The sequence below is a fragment of the Pelophylax lessonae genome (assembly GCF_965119305.1).
Source record: "Pelophylax lessonae genome assembly, chromosome: 2".
Lineage (NCBI taxonomy): Eukaryota > Metazoa > Chordata > Amphibia > Anura > Ranidae > Pelophylax > Pelophylax lessonae.
Window position 1 is genome coordinate 342807784 of NC_138769.1, and position 23069 is coordinate 342830852.

The following is a 23069-nucleotide window of genomic DNA, read 5'->3' on the forward strand; positions in this document are numbered from 1 at the left end:
AATAAACAGATACCAAATATATCAAGCCTTAAAATTTCCAGCATTCACAATATAGTGTAAAACTAAGATACCTATAATTGTCAGTAGATGGCACTTTTGTGATAGTGCATGTGCATGCATTAGGGTGGGGGGCTTACATTTTTTTTTATTTTAAAAATTAACTTTTAAGGTGTGTGTCTTATTGCACCTCAAGCCTATTTATGGTCAAACTTTAGCCTAAATGTATTTTGTAGTTCTGGACAAACTGGCATGTGGCGAAAGCCCAATTTCACTCAAAATCTATTTTTTTCCCATCCCTCCTATCCCTCTCTAACCAATCCTGCCATCCTGCACCATGTAAAATTTACTTACTTGGTGAAGTCAGTTATATTCATCTGGGTCCCCCCCATCCAGGACCCTCCCTAACACCACCGCTGCCTGCTAATCCTGCACCACATGTTAACCCCTGCCATCAGGTCCCCTTCACTCTCTTCAGCCCTATTCTGGATCTCAAGAGGGCCCCTTCGCTGACCAGCCAATGGGAATTGACCACATCACTCAGACAGAAAAGTGTCCAATCCAGGGATTAAGCATAAAAGAGAAGGACCCAGCAGCAGCCAAGGAAGCTGCCATCGTATCCTCTGTTTGATCTGCAGTTGCTCTGGTGCTGCACATGCAATCAGTAATAACACCATCCATTTGATGGCTTGACTGTTTGGTTGAATGCAAAAGCAACTGTAGCAATTATCATACTCTGCATGCTTCAATGCAACCGTTTTGGGAAACAGGTAAATAGATGGGTTTATTTCCACTCTAAGGTAAGTTTTTTTTTTTTTTTTTCTGAACCCCCCCATGATGCTCTCCCTGCACCCACTGTCACTACAGCAAAAGGCTTATAGTTTTCAATTAACTGTGAGGGCACTAATGACGCTTCCTCCAGCTTTGTAGCTATCTGCACATATATAGGTAAGGACATGCAAGATTGAGGCAGTGTCTACAGGAGCCTTACATTGCACCTGCAATCTACTGATAGTGGGTGCAATGCTCTGCAGGCTCATCAGAAAAAAATAGGAAATGCATATTTTTTCCCCACAAAAATATTTGTTTTCTTAAAGGCGAAATTAACCTTTAAATGATTTCTATGCCTGAGAGGAGAATTCTCTGTTTCCTTTTCTGTCTGACAGCTGTCACCTGCACAGGAAGTCTAGATAAATAGCCCTCAGGGGGACACAATGCTTCCTGACAGGGTTTCTCATTTTCAACCTTCCTCATACTACTAGAGAAGTTGTTTAAATGCCTGAGCCCATGTTGGGGGGATTTCCCGACACTTCCTGCTCTGTCTGACATCCTTAAAAAAAATAACTTAATTTCTGCTTTAACTCTCCAAGACCGGAAAAAAAAATAGTATAAAGTAGTCCACAACCTTCAAATAAATAAGTTACAGAAACATGCCTTTGACACTTTAAAGTGTTACTAAACTCAGAACCTGCATTCGCTATATCTGATCTCCCACAGTACACAGAGCATGGGAATGCAATAGTTTTAGTAAATATAAACTGCTAAATACATTTTCTCATCAGCAGTATATAACAGTCTTGTGACTTCTATAAGTGTCATGTTAAAGCTTGTAGAGGGAGTTTTCATTCTACTCTGACTGTTCTATAAGGCTGTAGAACCCTTGACCCTCTGTCTGGACAGTGCTGAGTGACCCTGTTCTGATCACATGCACTCTCCCAAGAAAAAAAAACATCCTCTAGCAATGCACACCAAACTGAGCATGTGCAGCCTGTCCCATAGACTCTGTTCAGGAGATGCAGTAGAGACAATGAAAGAAGAGAAGAATCAGAGAAGACAGGCTCAAACAGCCTTTTTACACAATGCTAAAGATTAACCCCTTAGGTTCCACAGGGAGTATAACAAGCATGCTTTACTGCATACACAGACTGATTTTACTATTGTGTTGATTCTGCTGTGTATTCTGCTCCAGAACAAAGACTCTTGTAAAGGATGTTGTAGCACACAATACAAAGCCCAGAATCAACAAGCAAGGTATAAGCTCAGGCTGATCTAGTGAGCCCTGTTCATATTGTAGAAGGTTTTTGCTTTTTGTGAAAGTAAGTTTCTTCAAATAACACGTGGAAACCATCAATTGTGACAAAAGGAAGCTTATTGAGTTCAGCCATATATAATAAACTGCTCTGCCTCCATTCACTGTAAATTGAAACTGAACTACCCCTTTATTTCTGTAATAATATTTCCTCTTTAACATGGTTTGTCAAGAAACATAAATATACTGAGTCTAGCAAGTATAATCCCCTGTAAGACCCATATATTAGACATGTAAAACCACTGGGCGCAATGTGTGGCTGTTACCATATTGATGTATGATTCATGTCAAAATCTGGAGCTTTTTATATATGATGAGTTTTGAAATCCACTACTAGGTGAGACTTATTGATTGATTTGCTAAAAGAGTAGATAACACTCACTTAGCAAAGCGAATATTCAATTAGCTAAGTAAATAAAGTGACCTAGCATTCACTTTAAAAACCAAATTATGTACAATGGAATTTTAAAAATATTGTAGATTTTGCTTTGCATTTGATTGAAAGACACAAGTGAACTTAACTATAGCTAATTAAACAATATATACTCCTTTAGCAACTCATTCCTTATGTATTCAGTGTACATTTAGACACAGTAAATTATTTTCATTACGTGTGTCCTGTGTATTGTGCTTCAAAAATGCAAACAGCCTCCATGTTTTTATTGGTTGAGGTGTTCATGTTGCTATTTGCCTTTATTGTTATCCTATGTATTAGTGATCGACCAATATCGGTTTTTCGTTGCCGATACTGATATTTTGGCCAATGCATATATGCTGCTATGCGATTCCCTAATAGGATACTTTTAGGATCTCATGTTTTTATATACTCTCTATGTGTATGTTTCAATAAATATTTATATATTTTTACTCATGTCTCATGAGGGTCATTAAGTCCTTAACCACTTAAGCCCCAGAGGATATAGACCAGGCCCTATTTTGCAATTCGGCACTGGGTGACTTCAACGGACAATTGCGTGGTCGTGCGACACCGTACCCAAATGAAATTGATGTCCTTTTTTTCCCATAAACAGAGCTTTCTTTTGGTGGTATTTGATCACCTTTGCGATTTTTATTTTTTGCGCTATAAACAAAAAAATAGCGACAAATTTGAAAAAATAACAATATTTTTCACATTTTTTTATATGAAATTCTCAAAAAAAATGTAAAAATCAAAATTTTTTAAAATTTTAGGCCAATTTGTTTTCTGCTACATATTTTTGGTAAAAAAAATCGCAATAAGCGTATTTTGATTGGTTTGCGCAAAAGTTATTGCGTTTACTAACTACGGGAAATATTTATGTCCTTTTTATTTAACTAGTAATGGCGGCAATCTGCTATTTTTTTTTGTGGGACTGCGGCATTGCGGCGGACAGATCGGACCCCAGACTGACATTTTTTACACTTTTGGGAGTACCAGTGACATTACTACAGTAATCAGTGCTATAAGTATGCACTGTTACTGTAAAAATGACACTGGCAGGGAAGGGGTTAACTTTATTGGTGATCAGTGGGTTAAATGTATCCCTAGGGGCATGATTCTAACTGTGGAGGGGGCGTAGCTTGTGATGTAACCACAGAGACATACGATCCTACATAGCAGGATCGTATAGTCTCTGTACTTACATCAGGGAGAATGACAGACGGCTGTGTTTACATCAGCCGTCTGCCTTTCTCCCTCTCCTACGGGAGATCGCGAGTGGCCGGCGGACATGAGAGCTGCCGGTCACACGCGCAGGGATCCCTATGATCGAGCGGGGACGGGAGCGCATTCCCCCTACAGGCTCCTGGGCGAGCAACGTAGCCCTACGTCAGTTTGCCCAGGAGCGGCTGACTGCCGCAGTAAATAGTCGTGCGGCAGTCGGCAAGTGGTTAATAGGCATTTAGACACAAATTTATTTGTGTCTTCAATTTTTTATCTTCAAATTACATGGACATGACCTCATTGATATCTCATTCACACATCTTTCCTCATCCTTTTGTTGTTATTGGTTGAGGTGTGTTGCAAACTGAGGTGTCATTTTAAATGGGCAACCTAATGTGGTGCACTACAATGTGCGTCAATGCACACAAACGTGTATGCTGCAGTGGAGAATCGTTAATGAATATTTGCACTTTAATGAAAACGTGGAATCCTGTTGGAGAACCCATGTCAACTCAGATGAGTTCCTTTCTAGAATTTCTCAACTCCTGTTATCCATGATTAGGACTGGCCCACTATTAAGTAAAACATGTTTTTTGTGGTTCATTTGAAATCAACCTAATTACACAATTTTGAGTCACTATTACATACAACCAGATGGTCTTTGTCCAGTAATACAATATAAAACCCTTTTGTTGAATGAGAGATGTATGTTCTAAGGAGAAACTCCTTTTCTGATACATAGGGTTTACAGAAGGCAAAAAGTCTGTTCAATTTGGAAGGGAATGCTCACTTAATTTGGTGTTGCAATGCCCGGCTGACTGACTCTCACTATCTCATCATGTGCAAGCAAAAAATATGTTTTTTTTTTTTTAATTTGCTTTCATGTTACATAGTTACATAGTTAGTTTGGCTCAAAAAAGACACAAGTCCATCTAGATCAACCAATAAAATGGAAAAAAAAATGTAATCATATATACACAATCCTGTACCCACAGTTGATCCAGAGGAAGGCATAACATTTAAGCAAAGCATGATCCGATTTGCTCTACCAGGGGAAGAAAATCCCTTTCTGATTCACAAAGAGAAAATCGGATATTCCCTGGATCAACTTTACCTATAAATGTTAGTGCCCAGTTATAATATGTTCACCCAGGAAATAATCCAGGCCTTTTAAAAAAGCAATCTACTGAGCTGGCCAGAACTACCTCTTTAGGGAGTCTTTTTCACATTTTCACAGCTCTTTCTATGAAGAAACCTTTCTGTATTTGGAGATTAAATCCCTTTTTCACCAGATGAACTGGTCTTCTGTAATGAACTTGAAATAATAATTTATTACCAAGTTCACTATATGTATTTGTACATGTTGATCATATCCTCCTTCAATCTTCTCTTCTCAAGAGAGAATAAATTCAGTTCCTCTAACCTTTCCTCATAGCTGAGCTCCTCCATGCCTCTTATCAGTTTGGTTGCCCTTCTCTGCACTTTCTCCAGTTCCCCGATATTCTTTTTGTGAATTGGTGACCAAAACTGAACTGCATGTTCCAGATGAGGTCTTACTAATGATTTGTACAGGGGTAAAATGATATCTCTCTCTCTGGAGTCCATACCTCTCTTAATACAAGAAAGGATGTGATTGGGTATTCTTTGCAAGTAAAAGTTTACTACAATAACTAAGCTAAAGGAAAATTCCCTTGCAAAGTGAACAACCTATTTGCCTTTAGTAATCTATCACCATAAGGAATTTCAAATGTAACGGAACAAAGAGGAAAAAAAAAGAAAAGAAAAATGTAATTTAGAAAAGCATGCACGTTGATTCCTACGTCTGTTCCTACCAGCTCAGGATTTTTACCATATGGTTTCAGGGAAAATGTTTCAGATCCTATTTATATTATTACAGTTATTCACCTACATGGTGACAATAATATTTCAGCTCTGCACTAACTGCATGCAAACCTACAGCTGCCGAAAGACAGGAAGAAAATTCCATTATTTTATGTCTATTCAACTGCTTTTGTGGTTTAGGACACCCATGCTTATCTTCTTTTAAGGTATACTTAGAAAATTGGTCCCTTCAATATATGTATTTCAGTTTTATCATGCAAAATCTAGCTGGTGTTTGGAAAGACAAGAGCACTACAGTATGTCTACAGGCTTGACCACACCGTTTAACATAAAAATGGCAAAGTCTTTGTGAGAGTGTAGTTATTGGGACCAAACTATAGTATTTGGGAGCGCACAGAAGGAATAGAAAGAGATGATAATGTAAGATTGAGGTTAGAGCTCATAAAATATTTTTGCATAAAATGTATGACATGAATTTCCTCTATGCATGTCAAACCTCATCAGAGTAGATAACCAACTTTACTTTAATATATATATATATATATAAAAGTGTGTAGACCCTTGCAGTGTTTTGTGTATACTATTCTGGAAGGTGGCTTTCAGGGCTCACTAATCTAGATTTGTCTAGAACTATTTCAAAAGTGACTTATATTCCTCTATTATAGTACTCACTTTAATTTCTACTTCATATAAAATATATCTAAAAAATCACTGTCCACTTTTTTTGTTAAACCTGTTCAATTGCTTGATAACACACATTGCTAATCAGCCAATCACATGGCAGTGAAGTTCAAACCGAGAAACAGCAAGAACTGGTATTTAAGTGACTTTGAACGTGGCATTGTTGTTGGTGTCAGAAGGGCTGGTCTGAGTATTTTAAAAACTGCTGATCTACTGGGGTGGGGAGGCTACAATTCGCACAGGCTCACCAAAATTGGAAAATAGAAGATTGGAAAAATGTTGCCTGGTCTGATGAGTCTCGTTTTCAGCTGCCACATTCAGATTGGGGGTCATTATTTGGGGTAGACAACATGAAAGCATGGATCAATCTCTGAGGGATGTTTGCAACAACTTGTTCAATCTATGCCATGAAGAAATAAAGTGGTTCTAAAGGCAGAAGTTCTTTTTTTTTTTTTTTAATCTTAATGCATTCTATGCATAAAGATAAAAAAAACGTCTGTATGCAACAGGCCTCCTCAGGCCCACCCAATATTTACCTGAGCCATTGGCTCCTGCTGCTGTCAACCAAAGTCAGTTTTCCAATCAGAGGGGCAGGGCTAAGCCACAGCTCCATGTCTAAATAAACACAGAGCAGCGGCTCAGCTTTGGTCCTCCCATAGCAAACTGCTTGCTCTAGGGGCTGGAGGGAGGGGCCAGGAGCCCCAGCTAGGGACCCCTAGAAGAAACTGCAAAACAACTACACTACACAGAGCAGGTAAGTATAACATGCTTGTTATTTTTAACCACTTGCCGACCGCTCACATTGCCGCAGTACCCTCAAAGTGGCTCGTTCCCGTCCAGCGACGTAGACCTACGTCGCTGGACTCCTCCCCCTATAGGCGGCGCTCGCGCGCCGCCGGAGGCGCGCTCCCGCTGTTTTCATTCACAGCGGGAGTCGGGCCAGGGGAGGAGCGGCGGCGATCGCCGCTGCTCTGCCCCGATTGTCGGGGAATCGAGTGAGGAGATCCGCCCGCCTGTGTAAACAGAGCGGGCGGATCTCCTAAGTGACAGGGACTGACAGATCGGAGTGTTCAGCATAGCTGAACATCCGATCTGTCCTTCTGTCACTCAGTCACCTCCCCCCCCCCACACGTCAGTAAGCACCAGGCATACATTAACCCCTCCCTCTCCAATAAAATTAACCCCTTCACTGCCAGTGTAATTTTTACAGTAACAGTGCATATGTATAGCACTGATTACTGCAGTAATGTCACTGGTACCACCAAAAGTGTAAAAAATGTCAGTCAAGGGTCCAATCTGTCCGCCGCAATGTCGCAGTCCCGCAAAAAAAATCACAGATCACCGCCATTACGCGTTAAAAAAAAAACACCAAAAATGATAGAAATCTTTCCCGTAGTTAGTAAACGCAATAACTTTTGCGCAAACCAATCAAAATACGCTTATCGTGATTTTTTTTACCAAACATAGGTAGCAGAAAACAAATTGTCCAAAAATTTAAAAAAAATTTTGATTTTTACATTTTTTTGGGGGGAATTTCATATAAAAAAAATGTTAAAAATATTGTTATTTTTTCAAAATAAACGCTCTTTTTTTGTTTATAGCACAAAAAATAAAAAGCGCACAGGTGATCAAATACCACCAAAAGAAAGCTCTGTTTGTGGGAAAAAAAGGACGTAAATTTCGTTTGGGTATGGCGTCGCATGACCGCGCAATTGTCAGTTAAAGTCGCACAGCGCCGAATCGCAAAAAGTGGCCTGGACGTAAGACAGCAAAATCCTCCGGTGGTAAAGTGGTTAAACAAAAAATAAGACATTAGTATCACTTTAACCACTTGTCGACCGCCGCACGACTATTTACTGCAGCGGTCAGCCCCTCACAGGCAAAGCGACGTAGGGCTACGTCGCTAGCCTGTGAGGCTCTAGGGAGCGAGCGCGCGGCGCCGGAGGTGCACTCTCGCTCCCGCTCGGTCACAGACCCCCCCGCGCGTGTGTCCGCCAGGCACTCGCGATCGTCCATTACAGCGGGAGAAAGGCAGGTGGCTAATGTAAACAAAGCCGCCTGTCATTCTTCCCTGTGTAATAATGGAGATCATACGGTTCTACTATGTAGGACCGATGATCTCTGTTCTTACACATCAAGCCACATCCAATCACAGTTAGAATCACGCCCCTAGGGACACACTTAACCCCTCCCTCTCAAAAAAAGTTAACCCCCTTCACTGCCAGTGTTATTTTTACAGTAACAGTGCATGTATAGCACTGATTACTGTAGTAATGTCACTGGTAACCCCAAAAGTGTCAAAAATTTCAGTCAAGGGTTTGATCTGTCCGCCGCAATGTCGCAGGCCCGCAAAAAAAATCGCAGATTGCCGCCATTACTCGTTAAAAAAAAAACAACAAAAATTACAAAAATCATTCCCTTAGTTAGTAAACGCAATAACTTTTGTGCAAACCAATCAAAATACGCTTTTTGCAATTTTTTTACCAAACTCATGAAGCATAAAACAAATTGGCCTAAAATGTTAAAACATTTTGATTTTTACATTTTTTTGTGGGGGGATTTCATATAAAAAAAATGTGAAAAATATTGTTATTTTTGCAAAATTGACGCTCTTTTTTTGTTTATAGCGCATGATCAAAAAATCACACAGGTGATCAAATACCACCAAAAGAAAACTCTGTTTGTGGGAGAAAAAGGACGTCAAATTCGTTTGGGTACAGCGTCGCACGACCGCGCAATTGTCCGTTAAAGTCACGCAGTGCTGAATCGCAAAATAGGCCCTGGTCAGGAAGGGGGTAAAACCTTCCGGGGCTTGAGTGGTTAAGGCAGTTCTGAAGGCAAAAAGGGGTCCTACCCGGTACTAGAAAAGTGTACCTCATAAAATAGCCAGGTAATGTATAATAATGGCCAGTCTTCATTAAGCTTATGTCATTTGTATCAGCCATTAAAAAAAAAAAAACGTAATCTTTCTTTTCTTCCTTGATATGAAATTAAATAAACTTTGTTTACTTCTCCGATGGGGTTAGACATACTGTAGATAGAGGTAATGCATGTCATACATATGAAGATTAATATATTAAACCTTGGGTACGAAAAAAAAGGCTAACTTGCTGGAAAAAAAAAGAAAAAAAATCTTGCTTGCGATAGAGCTCATAAGCTGAAAGCTATTTCTATTCCATTTTAATGTTCTCACAAAAAAGCATAAGAATTTTTTTTTGTAAAATGTACCACTCGGTTGTACAATGCTGTGAAATTTTGTGCAACATACAGGAATACAGTTAAAAAACACACAAGACATTGTGAAGTCATCAAGCATTACATTTGCTGTGTTGTTGTTTAGCCCTGTTACATATTAATTTCCTTTAGGCATCCCATATTGTGCAAACAACACTTTCTGTTCTTGCACAGTCCAACGTTCACCTTCCAATGCCCTCCAAGCTGACATTGTTACAGACTCAGCCACTGCGGGTAGCTTTCAGTCACCGTGTCTCCGGGAGATTCCTCTATGTATGTGCCAGTGTAGAGTCAGACAGATCCTGAATGAAAATCAATATGTTTGGGGTTTTTCCAGCTAAAAGCAAATGGCTTTAGACCAGTGGTTTAGTAGTCTTCACGTGAAACCTCGCATTCGGGAAATGGATTTTATATAGAGTCGCACTGCTAAAGTCAATCGTGTAAGTTTGTACATATTCACTTTATTTAAATGTACATATTTGCCAAGGCTCTGTTGTTTACGCCAGTTAACTTAACCTCGTTTGTCCCCAATTAAATCATTATATATATTATAAAACAAAACAATGGTTAAGGTATAAGAAAAAAGGATATTTAAGCTTTATACATATAATGGATTCTTCTTTAGATGTTATTGACTGAAAGGAAAAAAGAGTTAAGTATTTATAATGTAGGACAGATAAAGGACAGTACACTCATTTTGATTACTCATGGTCATTTTTAGAGAATGTTTGGCAGACATGGATCAGTAATGGTACAGTTTGTAGCTCTTGAAGCTAAAGTGGTTTTATTCTTTGAACCAAAATTGGACTTTTAATTCAGATCTGTATTGATCAGCACAACACACCTCCTAGCTGTTATTAAAATAATGCAATGAATGCAATGGAATGACACTAGATCATGTCATTATCAAAAGTAAACAATGTAAAACTCAGATTTGGCCTCAGTATGGAGTCTGGGTCACTGACAGCGGTCAGTATTATATATGATGCTCATTCTATTGGTTTTATTGAAGAATACTTTGCTAAAGACAAATAGACTGTTTGCTTTGCAAAAGAAGTTGCACGATGCAATGGAACTTACCCCAGAGCTTGGTGAATGAAGTGAAGCTCTGCTGACATCCATCATCCAATTATGTGCAAGCATGTGATTGGGTATTCTTTGCAAAGGGAAACATTGCCGCATTCACAAGGACATAGGGCAAATTCCCATGCAAATTGAAGCTTCCGCTTCAAAGAGAAAAACCAACTTGCCTTTGGTAAATAAACTCTTATATATTTTTGGAGCCTCAGAAAAAAATGTGTTGCTTACATCTAATGTCTATCATACTCCCAAGACCTAGATCACTCAATAGTATTTCACAGCAGGATTTGACGTAGGGGTCCATTTCAGTTTGGATAATTCTACAGAATATCTGGCTTGTTCTCTTACTTAACTATTCAAACCTTTTCTTTAAGTTGGTAAATCCTAACATATACAGTTAAGTGACTAGCTTCAGGTAATACACAGGTAAAAAAAAAACCATAAACATTTTGGAAAAAAAAAAAAAAATCCTCCTATGTAGGTTGTACCTGTTTATCTGCAGCATCTCTTCTTCACAGTCTTTCAAAACACAGATTTTACACATAATCTCTGAGCTTTGAAAAGCAAGGGGCAGGGATCTAAAGTCTCACACTGCAAGAACTCAGTGAGAGCCCCTGAGCCCTGAATGGAGGGAAGGAACACAACCCCTTCCTTACAGTATACGGAAAACAAGCACAACTGTGGCTGTCATTTACAGGCTGTGTACTAGAGCCCCCCACCCCCAAACCCCAACCCCATCAACAATTATCTCTTGGAGTAAGGAAAATCTGGCAGAAGTGACAGATAGAGACAAGTACACAGCATTGAAGTATGTGCTTTATTAACCTATTCACACCTTTTTCAAGGGTACCCTTAGGCATGAAAGGGTTAATATTTCATGCCAGAGGTTACAGCCATTTTAAATCTCACAATTAATGCATGTTCATTAATTTGCCTTTCAGTGGATAAACTACATGATACCAATTCAACTTCAATGAACTTTAGTTGTTTAGAGAGGACCTCTACTGTAGAAGCTGTGCCAAAAATGGCAAGTAGGTGGCAAAGGACTAGTCAGAATTGCCTGAAGCAGATCTTTTCCCCATCACTGACTTACCATGCCTTGTTCTGCACTGTATATTTTTGTGAAAGTGGCCATCCTGGTAAAAGAGCAGAGTTTGCTTCCTTTTATCTGAGCTGCCCCGCTGATGACTGGTGATTTATTTACTGGCAAGATAATGATTTTGAAGCATCAGAAGAGCTGGAGGAAGCACAGATCTACAGAAATAGAAGAAGCACGTAGGAGCTTGCACTGCATATCCTCCTGTACAGCTTTCTTTCCAGGAAGAAGAACAGTGATCAAGACAAATTACATTACCTTATCTTACTCCAAATCTTGTGAGACTAGAATTCAGAAGCAGCAGTGTCTAAAAAGATCCCACATTGCAAATTTATCTACAGCTATTAGGCTATAGAACAGCAATTCCTAGGCACAGTTACATGCCAGGAAGCCCCAAAGCCAGTAAGAAATTTAACACAATAAGTACATTTTTCAGGGTACCACATAGATATCTTCTGTAAGATCTAAATAAGAACCTTACATTTTTGACTTCAGGTCTAATTTGCATTACATTCAACTGAGAGCTACATGTAAATGATGGCAGCATCACCTTCCTGGCTATGGTATAGCTTAGACCAATAAAGGTACATTTTTATTGTAAATGGTCCATAAACCTATGTGGTCATAACTCTGCATAGGCATATGACCACTGAAAGGAAATGCCCTATGCATAACGTGATTATTGCTATTAAACGTTTGCACTGTCCCCAGAGCAGTTCCTATGCCAAAATGTCAATTGTCTATCTCAGCTGCCAAGATCAGAGATACTAGAACATTTTCTCTGACTCAAGCAAGAGTCAGCCATGCTCCTCAGTGAAGAACACCACCTTGATTTAGCATACAGTCAAAGTGGCTTATGCAGGATTCAGTCTAGCAGTTGAGATTAGATTTAATGAAATTAAATAGTCAAATATGCAGCTTTTATTTTTATCTGTCTTATAATTATGCTGATTTGAATCAGCTGAATTATTGTGACTTTCTAGAAAATGACATCGCCACACAGTTACAAGACCCACTTTGAATTCAATTGAGTGACATTTAATGGTTCGCCCTGTACTATTCCTGGATTCATCATGTGTGATTTTTTTTTTTTTGCAGCTTAGCCTTTACAGAGCATTGTTATACTATTCATGATATGCCTGCATTGGGGGTGATCCATATAGACTAAAGTCATCAATAAAAACAGAAGAAATCTTGTTTGGCACCAGAAACATACATGACAGAAGAGTGAAAGGAAATATTATAATCTTGATATATCTAAATGACACATTCAGTTAAGTGAGGGAAAAAAAAAAAACGCTCCTTAGGTTGAGTGCCTTAAGTTGACAGAATCTAAATTGATCCACTTGTTAAATGAAGTGATTCAATCTGAATTGATCCACTTGTCAAATGAGGTTATTTGGTCCGTGACCTATTCCCAATGTACTGTAAGTAATCAATGAACTGATAAAAATGTCCAGTCAACCACAAGAAGGCATAGCCCAATCAGCAATGATTAAAACAATTCACTTAGTGATTTAGAAAGAAAGGTACATGAATCTTCTTGTGCACTCAAAAAATGTTATTGTAATTTGGATTCAAAATGTAATCTAAATAATTTAAAATATTAAAAATCATACAAAGTAAAATACATTTACCACAAACCTAATAACAACAAGGGATGACTAACTTTTTCCTCTACTGGCTACCAGCCATAAACACATTTAATTCATTTTAGCAATATATAGTAGTTATAGAGCATCAGAATACATCTTTCCTTTAAATTTATAGTAGTTATAGAGCATCAGAATATATCTTTCCTTTCCTTTAAATTTTAATAAAGGAAGCCTGTGCCTTTTTTCAGAAAATGCTAGGTGGTTGGCTGTCTTTCCTAATGAGTCACTTACTCAGAACAGTCTTGCAGGCAGTGATGTTATAGAAAACGTGATGCAGATGGAAGTGCTGATATGATGCACATTAACATTAAATTCAGAGATGTAGCATTGTCAAAAGGACAGCTAAACAATGGCAGCATTCTCCATCAGTTGAGATCTTCTTTTATGTGTGCAGATAAATAAAGCTTTTTCTACAGAGGTCATATTTAATACTAAGTCAAAGCTGCAATAGAAGAGCTCCCCTAGTGTTTAATTTAGGAAAGAAAATGCTCTAAATAATGTGTCATCTATGAGATACTACCATATTAGCATTACCTGTTATATGATATATATATACATACATACACACAAACAGGAGGGGGGCATATCAAGTACCTCGTCTTATATCACAAATAACCAAAAACGGGAGGGGGGGGAATGTGGGGGCAGAATGTCAGACTTTACTGGTACCTCAAGGAGGACTATACACAAATGTTAAAATATCAAACTTTATTGTACAGTATCTTAAAAAGACTTTGTTGAAAATTAAAAAAACATAGGTCTTGTACAGTATATACCAAGCAATCCAACAGTATCTATGCTGTATATTCCAAGAGGCCGACGCGTTTCGCATATAATTGCTTTATCAGGACCTAGGTAACTTGGCAGCACGGATAATTGTCCTAAGTAACAAAAGAGAGACACATAATATGTAACAATTTTACATATATAAAAATGAATCACGGGCTGTGTCACTGCACTGACTTACAAGACACCGTCATAGCTCCAATATTGATGGCTGAATAGCAGCGTCTTTTTCTCTATTATTTTTTTCTGTTTTGTATACTAAATGTATAATAATCATATGGACTCATGTGAAAATTGACGTTTATGAAGATTAAATGGGCATAATGGGCTAGGATGAACTGTATTGCAAATGTCCGCTATAGGCTGGTTTTTTAATAGCGTCTGGATAGGAGACACGTTTAATATTTGTTATCTAGGGTCCCATATATGCCATATGTCTGGGGCTTGAGCTGAAGTACATGCACCAGGGCTGTGGAGTTGAGGTGGCAGCACATGGGGCCTTCGGGTTACATATATTTTTATTGTTATGACGGGAGTAGTTATGGTTTACAAATATGAGTGATGCTGTGGTCATGCTCTGTCTCATGTGGTCACTTTGACTCAATCCTCTCACTGATTGGATATACTCCGTTGCTGGCTGGCCCTTTTTTTTATCTCCCCCCACTTCCTTTTTCTTTTTTGTCTGTGCCCCACTTTCCCCTGGACTGGGGGTGGGGGTGTCCCTCTCCCCCGCTCGTGGTGAATGCCGGGTCTTTTATGGTTTTGCCTTTAATGTTGTAATAACACTGGTCCTTGTGCACTGTGATGGTGTGTGAGAGCACGTCTTGTGCTCGCTCTGCGGGAGATCATGTAGGGTCGGCGCTGGTGTCCTCTTGGTGCGCGTGCGTGTCAGATGGGCCATGGTTGGAGCCCTGGCCTGGCACACTGATACAGCGTTGTGCAGATGAGAGTAGCGTTGGTGCGCATGCGCAGGTCTACTCCCGTGGCACGCTTGCGCGGCGATATGGCCCTGATTACAGCTTGATGTTGGGTCAGTGGCCAATGGAAGTGTGGGCAGGGTGAGATTTGGGCAGGTGTCTAAGGTGGATTGCTCGGACTCCTCTCATTTTGCAAATATGGGGGATGTAAGTCCCTGTGATTGGCTAATACTGTAATCCATAAAGGTATAACTATAGGGGAACTACTCAATAACAAACACTCTGCTGATGGTGGAGGAGTGTTTTTTAAATGTCTCTGGTAAGAACAATATTTTACCAAGCATACCATGGCTATATCATAGATCTATAGTTGTATTAAAGTATTTATATGTATTGTGGACTATTTTGTAGACAGTCTTGGAGAATTCCTATGCTGGCAAAAATTGATGATATAACCATCTGGATACATGTCTCTCTTTTGTTACTTAGGACAATTATCTGTGCTGCCAAGTTACCTAGGTCCTGATGAAGCAATTATATGCAAAAAACGTCGACCTCTTGGAATATACAGCATAGATACAATTAATTTTCATCAAAGTCTTTTTTAAGATATTGTACAATACATTTTGATATTTTAACATTTGTGTATAGTCCTTCTTGAGGTACCAGTAAAGTCCAACATTCTGCCCCCATATTTTCTTTTTATCCCCCTCCCTCTTTTGCTTTTATATATATATATATATATATATATATATATATATATATCCTTAAGAACTTAAATACTTCACAGTTTAGAGTGCATGTAAACCTTAACAATAAACTTCTCTTATCCCTGTTAGTCTGTGTATTTTATTGAAAGTGTTTCGCTATACTATATATGTTAAATGACATAAACTACCAGCTTATTCTGCCAGAAATCTACCAAGCTGGTAACTTCCTGTGTTGGCTGCTTGTTCTGCACCCTTATTAGTTAGTATCATAAACAGCTCTCTTTGTGGACTACAGAACACCTCTCCCCCCCCCCCCCATGTTATGGCAAAAAGGAAGAGATGTTCTAAGGCTCCGAGATGGAAACTGAAATACTTCCTGTCCTAGGATGATGAAACTGCTCCTACATAGATAACATACGATGAATGAGTGTTATCCTAGTACAGGAAATGTTTTGCTGATATAATCACAAAGGCAAAATACTGAAAAAAAAAGCCTAAAAAAGCCTGAAAAAAAAAGAAAAAAGAAGTCAGCCCCCAAATCTAAGTACTGATAAGTTGCAATATATTACATTTTGATTATTGAGTTTAGATACACTTTTATGTTCTTTTTTCATTTTGTGTTGCTCCCACCAGATGGTGACATAGAGTATACATTACATTTTCACCTTTGTGATATCAGTCTTTCAAAAGTGTTATCACTGACTGACTGTAGACCATGTGGAATATAAGAAAAATTAACAACCAAACTTACTAATCACATCCACGCTGCTCTTGCTGAGTAATCAGCAGATAAAAATCTGTAACTGGTCCTTTCTACTTAAATTTGCCTCCATAGCCAAAAGCAGCAAGGAGTCAGATGATCACAATAATCCCATACCTGGTAGACAATGTTATTTTTTTTCACAATGGCTGTGCTAATGCTGAACCTAGTGTTTCATTGATATTGAATATTTAAGGCTTACGGTTAACCTGATAATGCATCTAATGTTTGAGCTGCTGGATGTTAAAGCTTTGTTTTACAGCATGCCTTCAAACCTGCATTTCGCATACTCGGAATAGGTCAATTTTTTGCTTGAAATTACATTAAAAGACCCTTATGCATATATCCTCGTGCGCATCTTTCAAATAAATGGAGCTGTTCACCAAAACAATCAGACTTTAAAAATGGAATGCTGTTGGGTTTTTGAGGCTCTTTATTTAAATATCTTAATAACAATTACACAAAGAAAAACATAAGAGGCACTCCAATGGCAAGGGACAAAAAGAACGCAGTAACAATACAAGGAGTATCAATTAAGTATAGCACCAGTATCATCTATACAACTGGCAGCTAAATGAACATCAAAGATGATAGCTGAAATCAGGCAAGCTCTTTTGTACAGTAGGTCCGATGTTCTTTGCTCTGGTTGGTAAAAGTAGTAAGGAATCGGATGACTGTTAGTAGGTCCAGTTGGGTTTTGCAAGTAATTACACTTCTGGCAAACAAAAGTCCAAAATGTACCTCTGTTATATTCCCTAACTACGATCCTTGATATGAAGACAACAAATTAGCCATCCCAATAAGCTTTGAAGTTGTCAAGGTGTGGCTGTTTTGCCCGCCGTTGAAAAACCTCAAATGGTGTACACGCGTTGTTGCTCTGCTACTGAACGCTTTAGGTGGTGCCTACTGCTGTATATACAGGGTTAGCCAGTGCCCTCTATATGAACAGCAACAATGTGGGAGGTGCACGCACATGATATCACATGATAGCCCTTGCGTTATGCTGACCTCTGGTACTGAAACCTATAACATTATGGATGTGCGCCTTGTCCAGAAGGACTTATAGGACAAGTGGTGTTAGAGTGAGCTATTGAGATGACAAAAATTCTTGGATGCTGAATGTTTGTACATCTGTCCTGGTTTCTAGGTTTTTTAGCAATTTCACAAATATAGGCACCCTCAAATTATGTATTTAGCTTTATTTTATCCAACCTAGCTTTGTTTAAAAATACATTTTTGTTTCCAACAGCTTCAGAAAATGAGAAAAAAAGTATATATTAGCGTAAACCTTGTAATTGAAAAATTTGAAAACATGTTTTCCAAAAAGGCCAAATTAGCAAGTAACCTGTAGATGGTTCGTCAAGGAAATAATTTACTTGTAGTTTTTTTTTTTTTTCTTGTCCAAGCGACATTTCTTCTTAGCCTATGCAGCACCAATAATGAAATGCTGCTCCTTCTTGAAAAAGGGGTTAATGTAGTAAAATACAGATCATAGCTTTCCAATATCTGTTATAATATTTGATGGAAATCACAATATCCGTTCCCCAAAAACATGAACTGAAATCCCTGTGCAGCCTTAGTTGAGTATTTTGAGGATTTATTCTTTACACACATAATATAGGAAGGTAGAAATTGGGGGCCTTTGTCTTTCTGTGACCATAATAAGGGAATGGAGGAATAACAGAGGCACATACTTTAATTCATTGATGCCTAGGGTGCATGTGCTATAAAAAAATAATGCAAAGTAGTGGACATAAAGAGCCAGACCGTATAAATGAAGCTTGAGCTCTCAAGGAGCATTAAGAAGTAAGAGGTTGGTAAAGAAAGATAGATAAGCATCAAGGTCCCAACCTTGACACACATATTAATCATATATTTGTAACTCAACGTTCGTCATTCATATCTATCCTGTCAAATAATATTTGAAGTTTGAACACTATGTAGTGTATTTATAGTCTGTAATAATTATGTGCATTTATAGTAGTGACAGCAGAGAGCACACTACATGCTGAATATATTAGTGTGTAAGGGCGTTCTTCCTGTGACACAAATGGGTTTGATAGGTTGTAATATTGTAGGGAGAATTTATCAGGAATATGTGTAGGAGACCTGATCTCATGTGTTACATCTTTTCAAATTCCTAAAGAAATGCAAATCTTGTGTAAGAATAGAAGCGAGTCATAACCTTGTAGAGGTTTTTTTAATGATCTTATAAATGGCGGTGATCACCTCCGATAATAAGCCTTATCCATTAGCTTTAAACTGTTCTCCAACCAAGCAAGCAAGGCAATTTATAAAGATGTATTTAAAGAATTACAACTGGATCTTCCTTTACCGAATCTCAAATACAAAAAATAGTTGCTTTTCAGTTGGAAACCAACAATTGGCAATGCAGTAAAACTTACAGTAAGAAAAAGAATAATGTCAATGCATACCTATTTAAGGCTAAGTATTATGTTATAGTTGAACATTCTGAGAATGGCATTTTCCATTTACCTGGCATATGTTTAATTTCATATCCATTATGAAGTTTGATTTCCCGTATGAAACAAGAATAAATTGCTTACAAAGACCCATGGTGTTTAATATTGTTACTCATACAAGAGAAAGATGACATGCCCCCCATCTGAACATACTTTTATTCAGTTATAAAGTATACAGACATAAACTCTTCTCTTTAATATGCCAGTCAGGTGTGAGCCCCAAGCCTCTTTCTCCTCTGTGACCTCTGATGATGAACTATCACTATCAACTCCTGCTGTTGCACGACCTCCATATTGTTAACAAGCTAGTGTATCTTACATCGGGTTTTTATTCTTAAAAGTCATATAACTGTGTCTTCATCGGTTATATTGTGGCCAACAGGTTATTAACCCAGTAATTGAAAAGAAGTCCAGTATTGGCTCAAAGATGGATTTCCAAACACATTTCGGATTTTATTTTTGAATGGCCATATCACAACCTAAAACACCATATCATACATGTGCTACTCCTTTACAGTATAATGGTGTGAAAATATTTTCCTTTGCAATCATATATGCAGCATAGAGTGCATATGTTACTGATTGGCTATTAAAAAAAGCAAAAAACTTCTTATGGTCGTCTTTTTCTGCAGCGGCTTTTATCCAACCACAAATCCAACATGTGACTTTTTTTCTGAGATTATTTCATTAGTTGCAGTTTAAAATAAAAAAATAAAAAAGATTCTATTATTTGGGTTAATCACAAAATGATGCATAAAGCTTTTCTTGCACGTAAAACTCATTTCAAATAGGACTCATTCTATTTTTCATTTGTGCTACAATGAAATCATATACTGAACACTGTCAAACATTCCTCTGCAAAAAAAAAAAAAAATATATATATATATATATATATATATATATATATATATATATATATATACAGTATATTGTGATGAACTAACAAAACACAACTTTACTAAGTATCTAAATGGATTTAATTTTGATGTTGGCTTTAGAAATTGTTTGAAAACTATGTCCTTTCCACCACCTGCCCCAGCACTGAAAAGACAAAGAAAAAAAAAAAAAAGATTGCTTTCTGTGCATGGTTTTCCTTTGTCAGTTATAAAAGACCTATAAAATGCATTGTCAATGATACAATCTATTTCATAAAGTGAAGATCTATTGGAGTATGGCATAACTGCAAATAGATTTTCCTTCTTTGAGACCTGACATTGACAAAATTGTGGTGTAGTACTTTGTTTTTGCCGACTTATTAAAAACAGGAAAATAAAAAAATATATTTATATATATATATATATATATATATATATATATATATATATATATATTTAATATTTTGTATGCCATATCCCTTATCAGTAAGGCCTGGAGATGTTAACCCTTTTGTACCCCTTTAAGTACTTCTTTAAGGTAAAATATGTAAAATCTTAATCTAATTAATAAAAACTCAAAAACTCACCATGCTGTAAAACATATATCCGCTAAGTATTCACCTTTAAGGTTAAAACATATAAGTATATACTTCTAGAGAAATAAAATCTCTTATTAGAAAAATCAAGGATGATTTCCTAAGTAACTCTTAGGAAAGTAGATTGTACCCTCGTTACTTTGCAGGCCTTAATAGAAATGAAAGCTTAGGATAGATTTCAAATATAAACCTCCTATACTCCAAATTGCCATCGTCATAGACCGTGTGGGTATAGGTGGAAGAGTTCTATTTCAATACTCAGTGAAATGCAGCTGTTAACCTAATTTAGTATAGTCTGTCCTTGGGGAGCCAGGAGATTAGTGGACCCCCAAGGTCAATAAATGAAGAGACAGCACAGTCTATAACCTTAACAGGATTTTTTTTTTCTTAGCTGGGAAGCTTCCTACATACCCTTTTGGCTGCCCGTGGATGAACAACATAAAGTTAATCTGCTATGAAGGGGGAAACAACTGCGTGACTTATCACAGGCTATCACAGTTTTCAGGAAGCACAACACAAAGGCGAAGACAGCACAGAAAGAAGAATTCACAGCTGATCTGAATCATCGCTGAAGACAATAGGTGAAAACATTGCCACTTTGTTTCGAAACTAGACATCTGTTCAGAGAACGCTATGACAGTACCTCAAAGCTCAAACTACAGCGCTTGCTTTGTGCTCTCAAAAGCCTTACCCTTTCAATGCCGAATTCCCTTGCAGAGAATAACAAATAGTCAATTCTGTGATCAAATAAGCAACTTTTTAATAAAGTACTGTTTTAAATGGTGCAAACAAGGCTGCCAGCATCAGCAGGCACGCTGTACGGTTCCACCTGCATGCAGAACTATGGGCACAGTCGCAGCCTATATCTGTGTCCTTAGGGACAGCTCAAATAAACTGCAGTGAAGGACTGATAAAGCTAGGCAGGTGTGCGCAGATGTCATCAAAATGTAGACTCTGGACAGTCAGGAAACCCGGACAGTTGGTGTCCCCTTATAAGTCGTCTCTTTCAATCTAGAGTTTGCAGTGAACAATCTCAAAGACGTTCATCCAGAGGGAATCACGCAGTTAACCCTTTCAGTAAAACAGGGAACAACACAGCTTGACATTTTACTGCTGCATCCCCCTGGCACACAAGGTCGGTAAAGGTGCAAGCGAAAGAAGAATTGCAGGCACTTACCTATGCGAATAACGTGTGGCATTCCTTGACAGTCCTGAAGCCAGACGATGTAGCAGAACAAAACTGCCCAGTATTTTAAAACCATACTCCAAAAAGAGAGCCAGTAATGTGTCATTGTTAGAAACAAAATCCCCACGAAGTTTAGTTAATATGGGATTCCCTGGGACTTCCTTGGCGGTTTTAAGATTCCAGTGATAGCCCAAGACAGTCACAGTTGAATGCCTCTGCACTGCACATGTTAGCAGACTATCCCCAAGCCCCAGCAGCTGAAATCAAAGGTTAGGAGATGCTTCTACTAACCACAAAAAAAAAAAAAAAGCTTCTTCTTCATTTACATGTGTAGTACTGGTCTCTCCAGTCCCATTCACCTGCTGGAGACTAGATGCTTAGATGCAGTCCTCATTGATGCTATCAACTGGTCCTTAGCAAAGCTGTGGAGTGGAATCCCAGACATAGAAAATCAGGAGCTCCCTGGGGCTTATGGAGAAGGAAAGACAGATGCAGCAAGAGCCATCCTGCAGCTGAAGGAAAAAAAAATGTATATTCCTTTCTCTGGCTTCAGAGATTTAGCAGTGAGAGAGAATTGGACTGACAAAAGCAGACACACTCAGGCAGCCTGCCTGCTCCACATGCAAAGCAGCTACCATCTCATGACTGTGATTTGTTCAGTGGGTGAATACAATTCATTGCACTTGTGTGTAGTCTTTAGGAGTGGATGGGTGGACTGCAAATACAAACAACAGGGTAACACGGGATTGCAAATGGTATCTTGGACCTTCAGAAAATGGGTGTCAGTGCTGAATTCATACAGGACAGCTTTCCATGCCCCCCTCCCTTTTCCTAGGAAGCTACTTACTTGAAGTGGATATGGTGCCAGCTTCAGTTTGGCACTAATACTGCTTTTTTTTCTTACACTGCTACCCATGCAGCAAGGAAGAGACTCAAGCTTTGAGGGTACAAGGAAAGGTGTGGTTTAATGATTAGGGAGCTGATACTTTATCATCAGGACAGGGTTACTAAGTGATCTGTCTCACCATAAATAGCATCATTAATGTTAATAACGTTCCAATATCATGTGACAGAAAGGATTGTTTAGGCTATGTGGCCCTCTTTCACATCTGCCTACAGAATAAACTCACAAAAGGAATAACTTTAAATATCATGCATCAAATCACTGCTAAAAGGATGCTAATTACAAAAGCAAAGCATTAGCAGTCAATTGAAACAATGACAGCAAAAAATAAAATGTGCAATGCATACATACTGTGCTCTGCAATTTGTTTTAAAACAAATGATGATAGTCATTCCGTTGAAGGTGTAGAAACTAGTTCATTATGATCGGAGACAGTTTTCCCTTGAGAGAAAAAGGGAAAAAATAGAAGATTTATGTGGAAGTACAGTTAATTCGGTGGCTATTTTGAAACTTAAAGTGTGTTTTCTTTTTTTTTT

At 38.2% G+C, this 23069-nt stretch overlaps 1 protein-coding gene across 1 annotated transcript in view; it reads right to left on the minus strand.

The window, feature by feature from the left end:
* The window catches only part of GRIK3 (glutamate ionotropic receptor kainate type subunit 3), an 813353-nt gene extending 790649 nt beyond the window's left edge, over positions 1-22704 (minus strand). The window contains exon 1 of the mRNA XM_082244657.1: positions 21621-22704. Within this exon, the coding sequence (XP_082100783.1) occupies positions 21621-21735 (115 nt within the window). The 5' untranslated portion in view covers positions 21736-22704. The remainder of the gene's footprint in view (positions 1-21620) is intronic.
* Between the last annotated feature and the right edge of the window lie 365 nt (positions 22705-23069).